Genomic DNA, 13548 nt, shown 5'->3' with positions numbered 1-13548 from the left:
ACATCTCTTTTAATGACACAAAAACGTGTATGGGGAACTTGGGCTGAATGTTGCTGCCTTGAGTAAGCTCTATTTTTAACCTGAAAAGACAAGGAAAATGGGTGGTTCCAAGAGCAACACGTTTTAGTCCCATGAAACACAGCTTAAGTGCTTAGTCACTGAAAAAATGCACTCTGCAATTGAAAGCCAAAGGCTGCTGCTTCATGCATCATTTTAGGCTGTTGTGGCACCTTCTGAGCAGTTGGTTCAGTAAGCTGTGCTACACAAGAGAATAACCAGTGCTCCAAGATGCTGTTTGTAAAGACCATAATTAGCTAAATACAAGGCCATAAAGTTCACAGAGGAGAGAAAAAAACTACCCTGACCTGTGGCTGTTCACAGCTTTGGCCTTTTCTCTGTGTTGCAAATCTCACAAACTCCTTTTTGCCAATGAACTGAAGCAGCCTGTTTACCAAAAATGTATTTCTTTTAATTAAAATTCATATCTGGAAAGGAGAAATGACACAAATGAGGTAAATCAACATGGGGAACAGGAGGTTTCACTCAAAAAATAAAGTTCAATTGAGCAATTGATTTGATTCCACAAAGTCTGAGAGGAAGCCTCTGGTGAGTGTTACTCGTGGGGCTGACTCAGTGAGATGTCAGTGCCAAAGGGTCGGGAGTCTTCAGGGCCTAAACTCTTCTCACTGCACTGTCCTGTCCTGCCCCACCAGATTGCAGAGGAGAGGCAATGAGGAAAGGCTGGGGACAGGCAGTGGCTCTAACCAGGGGTTCCCATCAGCATCCCCTCAGAAAAGGCTGTGTAAAGGTTTCATTTGATTGTGCAAATTCACTCCCTCCTTGGTCTTTGCTCATCTCCCAGCCCTAAAGGAGACTTAACAGCAAGCAAATAACAGCTCTGAAGAAGCTCTGTTTCAAAGTTAATATCTGGCAAGGAACAAGCTCATTAAATGTGACACACTTTGCAAGGGAGAAGGAGTTTTGCTTCTTTCTTTCTCTTTTCCTTTGACATTTGCTTCCATGCATGTACAAATGGAGCTTTTCATCTTAGAAGTTTATGAAGTTGCTGCAAGTTTGTGAGAATCACATTGACCGTCCTATGAAACGAAGCTTTCTCATTGAGGACCTCTCAAAGTGGCTGCTAGGACATTTTACCCTGTATCACAGTAAGGAAATCGTGAGGCGAGCTCCATGCCACTGAAGCAACTAACAAAGAGCTGTACTGGCTTCCAGCTCCCCACAGGTACAGAACCACCTTCACCACCACCCACAGCAGAACCAAGTCACACTCCAAAATTCACCCAGTTCAGTCAGTGCCTGACAAACTCCTAAAGGCTGGGAATTCCTGCCAGGCTGAGGCTCTGTGGCCCAGGTCCACTTTGATGGATCAAGGCATTATGGAGTGACAAGAGATGGAGCTTTACCTGTTACACCCACCTGAGAGAAACTCATCCAGGCTCTTGTGCATTAAGCTGAGACAGGTAAGACATTGCTCCAACACATATCCCAGGGCAGCATGTGGTAACCGAGACACTTTCATCTCACCTGCCAAGTTAGTAGTGAAATTCCATGACCACACGCAGACAGAACATGAGGTGAATGCGCTATTTGAATCCCATTTGTATCCTTAGGGGATGAAGGTGGGATTTAAACCGTATGTCAGCTTGGCACTGGTCTGCACGGGCTGGATGTCACACTGCAAGAGCAGTATCCATAACTCACAGTGCAGAGAGAAGGCTGAACCACATCTGGTACCACGTTTCCAGTGCGTGCTTTCAGCAAGAGACAGAAACTCATTCACTACCATGCACTGCTGGTGATAACTGTACCCTGGTAGCTGCAGCGCCTTGATACCATAAGGTTCTCCATGTTAGAAGTCAGTTAAAGGCAGTAGATCTTGAGTGAGAGGGAAGGACAGAGGTGCCACACTGAGGAGAGGGATTTTCAAACAGAAATTTAAAAAATAACTGCTTTTTTAACTAATAACTCCATTGTTTGAGGAACTAAAGCAACCACTGGTAAGTTCCTGGTTTATTACACATCCTGCTATGGCTCTCTGAGGAGTCTGAAAAGGCAGATTAGCATAAGATTAGCAGAGAAAGAAAGCTGTTTAGGCTCAGACTCCAAGGCAAGCCATGTCACACTGACACCCCCTGGGTCCTCCAGCAGCACCAGCAGGTTTTTTCCCCTAGACAGATGTCCCATAGAATAGTTCAGGTTGGGAAAGCCCCGTTACAATCATTGAGTCCAGTGCTGCCAAGTCCACCACGAAACCACATCCCTAAGCACCACATGAACACGTCTTGGTGTCTCCACCGCTTCCCTGGGCGGCCTCTTCCAGTGCAGGACAAGCCTTTCCATGAAGAGATTTTTCTCCCCAGTAGCCCATCTAAACCTCCCCTCCCATCCCTGTTTCCTTCACTGGATCATGCCATCCTGCTGCCCCGTCTGGCTGGGGTCAGTGGTGACCGACGGGCTGGGTGTATTGCTCTGCAGAAACCGACGGAAGTCCTTAATCATGGGGCGGAGGACCTGGATGAGGGCACTCAGCGCTGCCTGCGTTCCTTCCATGGCTTGTGCCTGCCGCTCCTGGGCGCACGCCTGCACCTCCTGAGAGCGCCGGATCATCTGAAGCAAGTCATTCTGCTGCTCCAAGTGCTGGGCAATCTCCTTCACGTGCAAGTTGGTCACGCGCTGCTCCTGCAAGAGCTTGGCCGAGTTCAGAGCGATTCGGCTCTTCAGCTCCTGGGGTTTCGCAGCCACTTCGTGCTGATGCGCCATCATCTCCAGAGGTGCCTCTGCGGTGACTGTGGCGGGGGCTTCTGTTGTGCAGTACTCCACGACCCCGTCCTCCAGGCTGTGGTAGGTTGTCTCTGCAGGAACTGAGAACAAAGGACACAAAGGGGGTGAGACAGAGCTGCGACTTTTATCTATGGGACTATTCAATGGCTATCACAGGAATAGGGCCTGCTCCCTGAGATAACATACAACGACCAATGCACAAAATGACCTATTGAAGATTGAAGTCTACTCCACCCTCATGCACCCTTCCTCCTAGACTGTACAGTCCGAAGGAACAGGCCATGCCTTATCTGTCCAGACAAAACCATTTCTCGGCTTCCAGTTCAAACAGTCTTTCCCAGCAGCATTAACCAATGACGTCAGGGCAAAGACAAGACCCTGAGTGGCACTTGTGAGCATGGGGCAGAGTGGGAAACCAGCCCTGGAGATGCTTTTCCTCCTGTTTCTGTCCCCGGAAAGGGGGACCGAACATCTCCGAGGCGCAAAGGATATTTAGTCATAGAATGGTTTGAATGACCATGAATGGTTAAGATCATCCAGTTCCAACCCCCCGCCATGGGCAGGGACACCTCACACTAGACCATGTCACCCAAGGCTCTGTCCAAGCTGGCCTTGAACACTGCCAGGGATGGAGCATTCACAGCTTCCTTGGGCAACCCATTCCAGTGCCTCACCACCCTTACAGTAAAGAACTTCTTCCTTATATCTAACCTGAACTTCCCTGTTTCAGTTTAAACCCATCACCCCACGTCCTATCGCTACAGTCCCTGATGAAGAGTCCCTCCAGCATCCTTGTAGCCCCCTTCACATACTGGAAGGCTGCTCTATTTGCTTCCCTTATCCTTAAGGCTGAGCTCAGCCACTACATGTGTACCCTGCAGCCATTCCCTACAGCACAAGGACATACTGGGAATGCCATTTTCCAAACACAGACACGGGAGGGTTCTTTTTGCTGGGGCTTTCCCCATACAGCGCTCAGGCAGGTACCAAGGTCCCCTATTACTGAGACCAGCGCCTCTCCAGCAGGCGCAGCACTCACTCTGGGTCAGGGTGACCGTGGTGGCTGCCGCGGTGATGGGTATCTCGCTCCCGTCACCCGCGCTGCAGTCCCCACTCGGCAAACTGATGATGGTGGCTTCTCCCAGCAGGTTACAGATGCGCTGCTGCATGGGGGTCAGGATAACAGGGGCGGCCGCGGCGCCCGTCGGGTCCTCGCTCTCCGTCCCGTTGCCGCCGCCGCCGTTGTGGCCGTCGCTTCCCCCTTCCATGGCAGCCCGCACCTGGGCCACTTTCCGCCGCACCTCGGTCTTGAGGTCCGACCACTTCTTCTTGACCTCGGGCAGCTCGCGGTGGCACGTGGCGACGGCGTTGACGCGGCGCAGGATGTCGTGCCAGGCCGCGGCCTTGGTGGCCAAGGGCACGCCGGCGTTGAAGTGGTTGATGAGGAGGTGCCGGCGCGCTCTGCATCCACGACCTGGCCGTGGGGCTGGGCCGCCTCGGGCTGCACCGCACCGAGCTGGACCTGCTGGTGAGCGCCGGTCCGGGAGGGAGGGAGGCCGGACGGAGGCGCTTACGGTGGGCGCCGGCGGGGAGCGGGCGCCTCAAGCTCCCTCCGTGCTGTCGAAGGGGTTGCGGTGGAGCCGGCGCTGCTCTGCCCCGCATAGAGCGTTAAAGCATTGGTCGGTGCTTGCGTGAAAGCAGCGCTGCTGCTGCGAGCACTGAACCCAGAGGGCTCGGCTTGCTCCCTACCCGTGGTAATGCAGGCGTTTGATCGGGAGCTTCCTGCTCGGGCAGGGTGAAGCAGAAGGAACCCCGTCTTCCTCTGGGTCCGGGGGTGAGGGAGCTGTATGGTTACTTGTGTTTGCAGGGGGGTTTTGGAAGGGAGAGGTTGTGGTGCAGATTTCGTTGCGTCACTGCGTTTCCTCACGTTAGGCTGTTTGGCACCATGTTGCTGCTCCAGTTTCTTGCCCAAGGTGGGTTATACGAGCCCAAATCGACTGTTTAAAGGGGTTTGAAACGCCTTAAAATGTCCGAAGTGTGGAATTTGGCCCCTTTGCACATGGGGTATATAAAACATGCCGTGTGCTGACTTCCTACCTCTGTGCCCTTTAGTCACACAGCTCTGTGTGTGATGCTGCTCTAGGCTTCAAGGTTCAACGTGATGCTGCTCGGTTTAACTGTAACTGGTGCAGTTTACGTCTGTGTGAGCATGGTGGTTGTATGCAGGACCATAAAAAGGCTGAGTGTCTTGGGAGGGTAAAGCACTAATACAGGCTGGGGAGAGAATGGATTGAGAGGAGCTGTGGAGCCAGGCTGAGAGAGCTGGGCTGGGTCAGCCTGGAGAAGAGAAGGCTCCTGAAGGGGAGACCTTAGAGCAGCTCCAGTGCCTAAAGGGGCTGCAGGAAGGCTGGAGAGGGGCTTGGGACAAGGGATGTAGGGACAGGCCAAGGGGAATGGCTTTAACCTGCCAGAGGGGAGACTGAGATGAGCTCTTAGGCAGAAGCTCTTCCCTGTGAGGGTGCTGAGGCGCTGGCACAGGGTGCCCAGAGAAGCTGTGGCTGCCCCATCCCTGGCAGTGTTCAAGGCCAGGTTGGACACAGGGGCTTGGAGCAAGCTGCTCTAGTGGAAGGTGTCCCTTCCTGTGGCAGGGGTTGGAGCCGGATGAGCTCTAAGGTCCCTCCCAACTCACTCTACAGTCTGTGATAGTGGCTGCACACAGGGGTGCAGTCAGGGATGTGCCATCTCTCAATCCTACAGGAGGGAAGAAGAGTTAAAGGATAACTTCTGAGTCACTGAAAACCCACCTCATTCTCGAGCAACAGTCCTTATTCTCTCCCTGTTCTGGGAGTGGTGTCCCAATTTATATGACTGCTTTAATTGCATGTATCCATGCTTCCCAGAGGTGCTGGTTCCTTTCTGGCTCCTACTCTGCAACATCACTTCGAACGCTTCTTTTTGTTTGGCAGCTTCCTTGCTGCTGTAGAGTATGGGACTTTGGCAGTGTGAGCATCTTGACAGTGGTTTAATTGTGCTGCTGCTTCTAAACATAACCTCAGTGCCATGGTGATTTTCTGCCGTGAACCTGATTATACCATATAAATCACCTGCGCATCGTGCATGCCCTGGGCACCACTGACCTGCTTCCACCCATGGGTGCCAGATCCTTTACCCCTGGCAAAGCCTCTCACCAGTATGTTCTGCCTGAATGCCTGTGTTGGTTGACATCCCTTTTCTCCCCCAGCACGTTATTCAATCCAACCTCCCATGCTCCAGGAGGATGCACCATAAACCAAACCACGTTTTTACTTCCCAGCACATAGCTTCTGTCATTGCCACGCTGTGGGACCAGCAGAGAGGAGCCGTTCTCCAGGGACTGGAGCTGTCTGGATGCTGCTTAACAGCCCCGTCTTTCAGTTGAAGCCCTTCTCTGTCAGTATTGTTCCTCTTGCTTCCTCTGCCTGGGCCCTTCCGCCATGCAGGAAGTGGCTGGTTGGATGAATAGGGTTTGCAAAGCATTGTTAATGTGGCACAGAACCCCTTCAGCAGTGTAAAACGTGTGTGTTAAGGAGGAGGATGCAGAGTTCAAGACTCTTCAGTTTGCAGTTCAACGTGTGGGAGCAGTGCTTGTGTTGCTGCACAGAAAACAGCCGCATTGTGTGGTTTTTAGGCAAATCAAACAAACTTCCTGCTTCCCAGGCAGTTCTATTAATAAACTGGCTGTTTTTTCTGCCCCATCCCTAGCTAAAAATGGCCCCTTGAAGCATGGGGTAACTCGTGTCAAGTCACACTTGAGCGAGGTGCTTAAGCATCAAGATTAGAACTTTCTTTGATGTATGGGACACGGTGTTTGGAGACCAATTCAGGCATAAATTGGGACATGGTGTTTGGAGACCAATTCAGGCATAAATCACACAGATTGCTTGCGATTAGGAAATTACTTGGTGCCTGTGGTGCGTTTAATTTTCCCTTCCATGCAGCAGCATGTTGGAGCTGGGAGTTGCCTTCTGATGTTTTGGAGACAGATGGAGAAAATATTAGGCTGGAAACGGGAGGTTATCGCTGATCTGAGCTGCAGGCTGCTGATCTCTCTGCGTCACTGGCCTAAAAGGCCTTGTGGTAACAATAATAGTGTTGGGCTCCGACTTGGAAAGAGAATGAGCAACGTTTTGGCTCCTTCAATGCTCGAGAGTTGTTATTGAGATAAACCCCTTTGTTTTGCCTTGGAAAATTGATGCTTTTCTGTTTTAGCTGTGGCCTTGTGTGGTGGGGGAGAGAAGGGGGGACTTGGATGGCCTTTGAGGTGGAATCTGCTTATGTAAACCCAGGCTGTTATCTTTAAACCATTTGACAAATCGAGTGCCAAAGCGTGAGCCTGCTCAAGCAGTGTTTGTTTGCAGGGGTGGTGTGAAGCAGTCGACATACTTCAGTCTGCTTGGGCAGTAAAGTGAGAACTATGTGAAGAATCCTTTCAAAGGCTTTCTTGTTCCCCTGTGTAAAGGGATAGTCCTTTACTGCTAAATTACACCTACCTCTGCAATAGTCCATCTCCTGTTACTGCTACCTTATGACCTCCCTCATGACAGTATTTATATAGACTTAGGGAAGTGGAAATAAACACTTAATGGAAGTACTAGTGGTTGAACAGGAACTAGGTTCCCTACTTTGTGTCTGGAGATGATGTGTTGTTGAAAGGATGGGCAATGGCAGTAGTTGTGTACTTGCTAATACAACTTTTTTCCTGCTGTTCCTGTTTAACTACAGGGCTGGAGTGGTATTGGAAAACCTCATCTCTGCTGCTGAAGTTCCAGACAGTTTGAGCTGGTGGGATTAATCCCAGCTAGACACAGACTGAACTTTGTCTTCAGTTTCCTCCTCTGTGGCAGTGCTGAGCATCTTCTGCTGGACTAACACTCAGCTTTAAGAGCAGAGCAAACATAACCCTTGTCTCTTTTCAGTTACAAGTGCTGTGACCACAATGTCCTCCTTGGCCTTGTGATACTTTCTTTTCCCAGGTTCATATTGCTCCCTTGGTATCAGCTTCTCTGTGTGAAACTGCCATCAGCTCCCATTCTGCTGACATGTTCCCATCTGCTTTCATGACTTCTGTCTTAGCCTGGGGTCTCCTCTTTGATCTCCAAGTTCTGGCTATCCAAACTCCCATACAAGGTCTGTTGTTCACTTCTCAGGGTACTGAAGAAGCACAACTGTGCTGCTGCAGCTGGGCTCTGCTGTGTTCTGGGTGCTCAGGCCTCTCCTCTGAGCATCTTTGCTTTTGAAGTACATCTCTGGATGATTCCAGCTGTCAGGAATGTTGTATCTGTGCTGTTCTGGGGCAGCTGGTCAGTTATCTGAGCAGTCTCTTTCTCATGTGACTCCATGGATGGAACTATTATAGCAGTTGCAATCATATTTAATCTTACCTGTGATCAGTACTTTATCTCCTGTTGTCATTTAACCCTTCCTTTCAAACTCTTTATTTGTGTAACTGGTTTACTCTCCAAGACTTTCTGTATACTCTATTGGGCACAATGTACTGAAATTATCAGCAATTATAAGGGGCAGAGGAAGGAGAGAACCTTTTCTGTGTGATGCGCTCGCCTGGTTTTCATTCACATTTTCCTGGAAAAGGAGGGCCTGAGGTTTCGCTGTGTTGCAGAAGCCTGTTTATGGTAAAAAGAGCAAAATTCCAATACTGTTCTGTAATCCAGACTGGAATATCCCTGCAAACCTATACCCATCTAGAGACATCTTCATGGTTTCCGTGTCCTTAATCGTGCTGGGGCAGTTGTGAAGGTTTTAACCAGGCCTTTGTAATTCATCACAAAGGGTTGAGCAACACAAGGTTGTAGCAAACAAATGAAGCAGTGTTAAGAGTTTGAAATTCCAGTTGATTCCCTTCTTTCTGCTGCCAGGTATTTATCATCAACTCCTCAACCACCCATTTCATGACTAATCCTAAAGGACAAATGTGGGGCTCCCTGAGCCAGTTTAACACAAGGTGAAACTGCTTTCAGCAACCTGTTAAATAACTCCATGCATTTATGTATAATGCTTATTAAAAGAGCAAGCAGAAAGGCTCATATTTGCTGGCTCTGTAGTGAGTGGAGGCTTCTTCTTGCTCTTTGTAAAGGATTCTTCCCTGTGAGGGTGCTGAGGTGCTGGCACAGGGTGCCCAGAGAAGCTGTGGCTGCCCCATCCCTGGCAGTGTTCAAGGCCAGGTTGGACACAGGGGCTTGGAGCAAGCTGCTCTAGTGGAAGGGGTCCCTGCCTGAGGCAGGGGTTGGAGCTGGATGAGCTCTAAGGTCCCTTCAACCCAAACCAGTCTGGGATTCTATGATGAAATGTGTGGTTTGAGGAGGGCCCTGTTCCCATGCACTTGGGCAATCTGGTGCAAGAGCAGAACTGTAGGTCAGTGATTTAGTTGTGGGTAAAACCTTTCAATCTGTGGTAAGTGCCTGAGTTGGTGTGAGCTCTGGGTTCTCATACTTTTCTCTGCTTTAGGCGTGCTGAAGACTCACATGAACTCTTTATAATCAATTGGACGAGTTCTTGACAGGCACTGCAAAGCTGAGACTGGCTTTGGCACAGGGAAACTTCTCGACGTGGAGTTGGTTATTAATAGACTTGGCCAGCAGCCTCCTGAAGTGAGAGCCTGGCTGTGCTGGCTAGTGCCCTGGGACAATGCAAGTCAGGGCAGCCTGGCTGGCACCCTCTGCCTGCTATTGTGGCTTTGCCAGCACCCAGAGCCCTTACAGGGAGGCAGGAGGAGAGGGATGCTGGAGACCAGGGGATCTCACGCCGTAATGGTGAAAGCCTTCGCTCAATCTTGGTCTCTGATCATCAGGCCTGCCTTGGTGTGATTAATGTGTTAAACTGGCAGTTAAAGTGGTGCATGTCCACTCGGTCTTCAAAGATTGGAATCAAGTTTTTAGATGCAAACACATACAAGAGGAGCTCGCTCTTGCATAAGCTTACCTTGCATATAAACAAACAACAGTATGTTAGGCAAGTGATGCTTTATGTTCATGTACATACAGGACCAGGTATGCAACTCCTGAGAGATGCAATCTTGGACATCCATTCAGGATGGTTTTTGTCCTCCCTTGGGAGCAAGCTGGAGGAGCCTGGTGGTTCTCAGGTTGATTTAGCAGAGACCTTTGTCCTATTTGCAGAGTGATAATGAATGGAGGACGTTGGCTGGCCTTTGTGAGATGTCAAAGACAGCTTTGGCTTGACATAGCAATTTTAAATGTTGCGTGGTGCGAGAGCCTCTCGTGCAGGGTGGAATCCTGTATGGCACTGGCCTTCCAGTGTAATGTTTCCTGCAGGATGGTGTGAATTCCCAGCTCTCCAGTGAAGTGAATGCCTGTAGAATCCCTGGAGCCTGAGTGAAAAGAAATGATACAACTGACCCAAAGCAACTGATTGTGCCTGTGTGGAATATGCAGCAGGGTTTGATCTTTCAACACATGTTTGGACAGGGCCTTGGGTGACACGGTCTAGTGTGAGGTGTCCCTGCCCATGGCAGAGTGCTGGAACTGGATGATCTTAAGGTCCTTCCAACCAAACCATCCTATGATTCTTTGTTCTGTGGGGCATTATTTAGTGACCAGGAACAGTAGATACCTTGGTGTGCAGAGGAAAATGTCTCATTCTTCTCATCTACATTGGATGATTACTGAGATAAAGGCAGGTAAAAAAAAACAGGACTTCAGTATAATTACTGCTTCCTTTCATATTTTAACATGAATCTGCCTGAATAGAAAGCAGAACCCTTAAATAGCTGGTGAGTGTTACTAAAATGACATCAAATCCATAATAAGGACTTGGTCTCCTGTTGGAGAGCCCTACAAAACAGTGGTGCTGCAGTTCTGTGCTCTCTTGCTTATAGTCTAACATGATATGGTGTTGGGAAGAGAGGGGGGAGACAGACCTACTTATAGCATCAAATGGTAAATGAATCTTTGTTCTTGCTCATGTCCTGTCCCTGTACTTGCCCCTCTCAGTGTGGGACATGAGTATGCTTTAATGATTCCCCAGCCTTTGCCTCTGGTAGAGGAGCATAGCAGTGATAACTGGTGTCAACGTGGAGATGTTAGAGCTGTTCCAAGTCCCATGTGGTGAGCTGTGGGGGAGCTCCTGGCTCTCAGTGGCTTACACTGAATTCTTCTGTAAGAGAAATTGCTGACATTTTTACATCATGAGTTGCTTGGAAAGGCAAAGCTGTTTGGAATGTGAACCTACATCCTTCAGCCTAAGGGGACAGGGGCTGTGTGAGACCAAGCCCCGGCTGCCTATTTTCTTACTCACTATTTTCTTGATTAACTTTCTAGTGCACCGAGGAGCTGTTCTGTAGTTTGTGAGTTCTAAGGATGGCCTTTCTCTTGGTCAGTCCCTGGTTCTCCATGTGATGCAGTATGACCCCAGTGGAACCCTGCTCTGGGCAATGGCTGTGTTTCCCCCTCCCTGGCCAGCTCTCTCTGTATCTGTATTTGGCACTGGCCCCTGCTTGCCTTAATACATCAACTAGATCAGCTCATCCCTTGTGCCAGGGTTCCTGTGAGGAGGTGACCTGGGTTTCTGTGCAGTGTTCACTGAACCGTGCTCCGTCACCTTAACACATTAACGGAGTTGGATGTCACTGCACGGCTTAATTATTTAAGCAGCAATGGCCAGGTTGTTTAGACTTAATGGTGTGGTGCAGGAAATACTTCAGGGTTAACTTCAGCTTTGTAAAGAGTGGGAAGCACTTAATGCTTCAGTCTTCTAGAAATTACATTTGGAAAGATAAGAGGTACCTGGAAGAGCCCTGGCGGGCTGGGTGCTCTCTCTGGCTGGCACATGTGTAAGGAGCACTCCTCCTCCTCAGGGTGCTTCTAGGCCATCGTCCCAAAGGAAGATGAGTCACTGTTGATTCCTCTGGGGTCACCGGAGGAGTTGGAACTGGAGGCAGCTTTTCCTGTGCTGAAGGAGAAGGGTCATTGCGTTGCTCTGAGCACAGCTCCCTTCCCTCTCCCCCCCTTCTTTCCTCCCTCCCTCTTGAATTTTTTACATGTTGGCTAGTCCTCTGCTGGGAGCCTCACATTCCTGCTGGAAAACGCTGTGCTTTTACTCACAAGTCTTCTAGGAGCAAACGGTCTCAATCTGAACTTGCGCCTGGTGCTACCAGGCTGGAAAAGGCAAGCGTCTGCCTGAAGGCTGGAGTTTTAGGCTTAGCAAGCACTAAGATGTGGCCTGTATGATGCGGAGGATACAAGACGCAGCTTAAATCAGAGCCTTCCTCTGACAGATTGCACTGAGGAAAAGACTTGTTTTAATGAAGCAAAACACATCACTCTCTTGCTCTTTGCTTTCTCTTTTCATAGAATCATATAATAGATTTTGTCTCCTTTTGGATGCATTCCATGACTTTATTGTTGGCTTCTCCTCTGGCTGTGTAATCACTACCCAGTTTGGTGGTGTAGGACTCTGAGACCAGTTGCCTTTTGTCCCCAGTGACTGGCGTGCTGGCAGAGAGGCAGCTTTTAGCTCAGTCCTGAGGCTTTTCTGCCTTAAATCCTGGGCTCTGTTCATGGAAACTGCTCTGTTCATGGAATTGTAGGGCTGTTTGTCTCCTAAGGAAGGCTAGGCTGGGAAAGCTGTTTCACTGGGGCCTAGGTGTTCATGAATTCTGTTCCTGTCACCATTCAGGCAGAGCACTCTCAGTAGTTACTGCATCTTTTCTTATGTGTGAATGATTGGTGGTGTAGGGTAATTCTTCGTGGTGGTGGTGTAGGGTAATTCTTGCCTATAAAATCCCTGTAGGAGAGCAGCTGTCTTGCCTCCAGCTATAATCATCTTGCTGTTACCAGGTTTATTATTCTGACCTAATAAAATTCCCCACTTGATAAAAGTAATGCCTTTTTTTTTCTTCCTAAATATGATTAGAAAAGCCTGTTCTGCAGGAGCTCTGTGGATGAGTGTGGTGGCAGGATTCCTCTGAGGCTCCCTTTAGTGAGGACAAAGGCCAAAGAAGCATTGCTGAGTTTCAGCTTTAATTGCACCCCAGGCATGTAATTTCTTGCACAAATTATTGTTTTACTGTGGAATCTCTGCACGAACAAAGAAAGAAGCAATCCCTGCCATGGGTGTACCTCTAAAGCTAATGCGATGCAGAAGAACTGCAAGTTTCAGGTCACATCAGTCTTTGAGGGGCAACCCAAACCACTAAGGACACATTTAAGTCCCACTTTGGGTGCTTTGCCTTCTATATGGTGGCTTATAGCTCTGAGTGGTGGGGCCAGCCCTTTCCACATGTGGTCACATTGCTCTGGACCCCATCCATGAGTAGCCTCACATGGTTACCCCAGCAGAGAGCTCTGTAGTTTTTGGCTGGGTTCATGAGGCTTTGGAGGAGCATGAGAGCAGGGTAAGTGCAGAGCTGATGTGGGGGGGTGAGAGGACCTCTTTTAGCAGTGTAAACTTGAGATCAGTGCACTGCTTCCTGTGAAACGACAGCCTCAGGCCGATAGAAGTTGGTTAGAAACTTCCAAATGTCATCCTAAAGGATCTGATTCTCCGGGTTTTAGAAAGCAGCTTCATTCCTGCGTTGCAGTTGTGATGACTGGCAGCAGCTCAGGGTATTGGAGGCATGACAAGAATTCCTCACTCTCTTCTGCCTGAGCTTCTGACTGCATCCCCATTGGATCTGCATGGTGCCATTCCTCAGAGAGGGACAGGGCTGTCCCACACCCCACGTTGGAATTC

The 13548-nt window shown here is 49.4% G+C and overlaps 1 protein-coding gene across 1 annotated transcript; it reads right to left on the bottom strand.

The window, feature by feature from the left end:
* Positions 1–1955: 1955 nt before the first annotated feature.
* On the bottom strand, positions 1956–4253 carry NAIF1 (nuclear apoptosis inducing factor 1; the record flags this gene model as incomplete). Its single annotated transcript, XM_057405905.1, has 2 exons — positions 1956–2882; positions 3842–4253. Coding segments are annotated over 2 exons (876 nt in total), but the record flags the coding sequence as incomplete, so codon positions are not given.
* Between the last annotated feature and the right edge of the window lie 9295 nt (positions 4254–13548).

Source organism: Pezoporus wallicus, unplaced genomic scaffold, assembly GCF_028554395.1.
Source record: "Pezoporus wallicus isolate ANWC-B61680 ecotype Strahan unplaced genomic scaffold, APGP_CSIRO_Pwel_v1 contig_4684, whole genome shotgun sequence".
NCBI classification, from domain to species: Eukaryota; Metazoa; Chordata; class Aves; order Psittaciformes; family Psittacidae; genus Pezoporus; species Pezoporus wallicus.
This window is presented reverse-complemented; position numbering and strand designations above follow the sequence as displayed.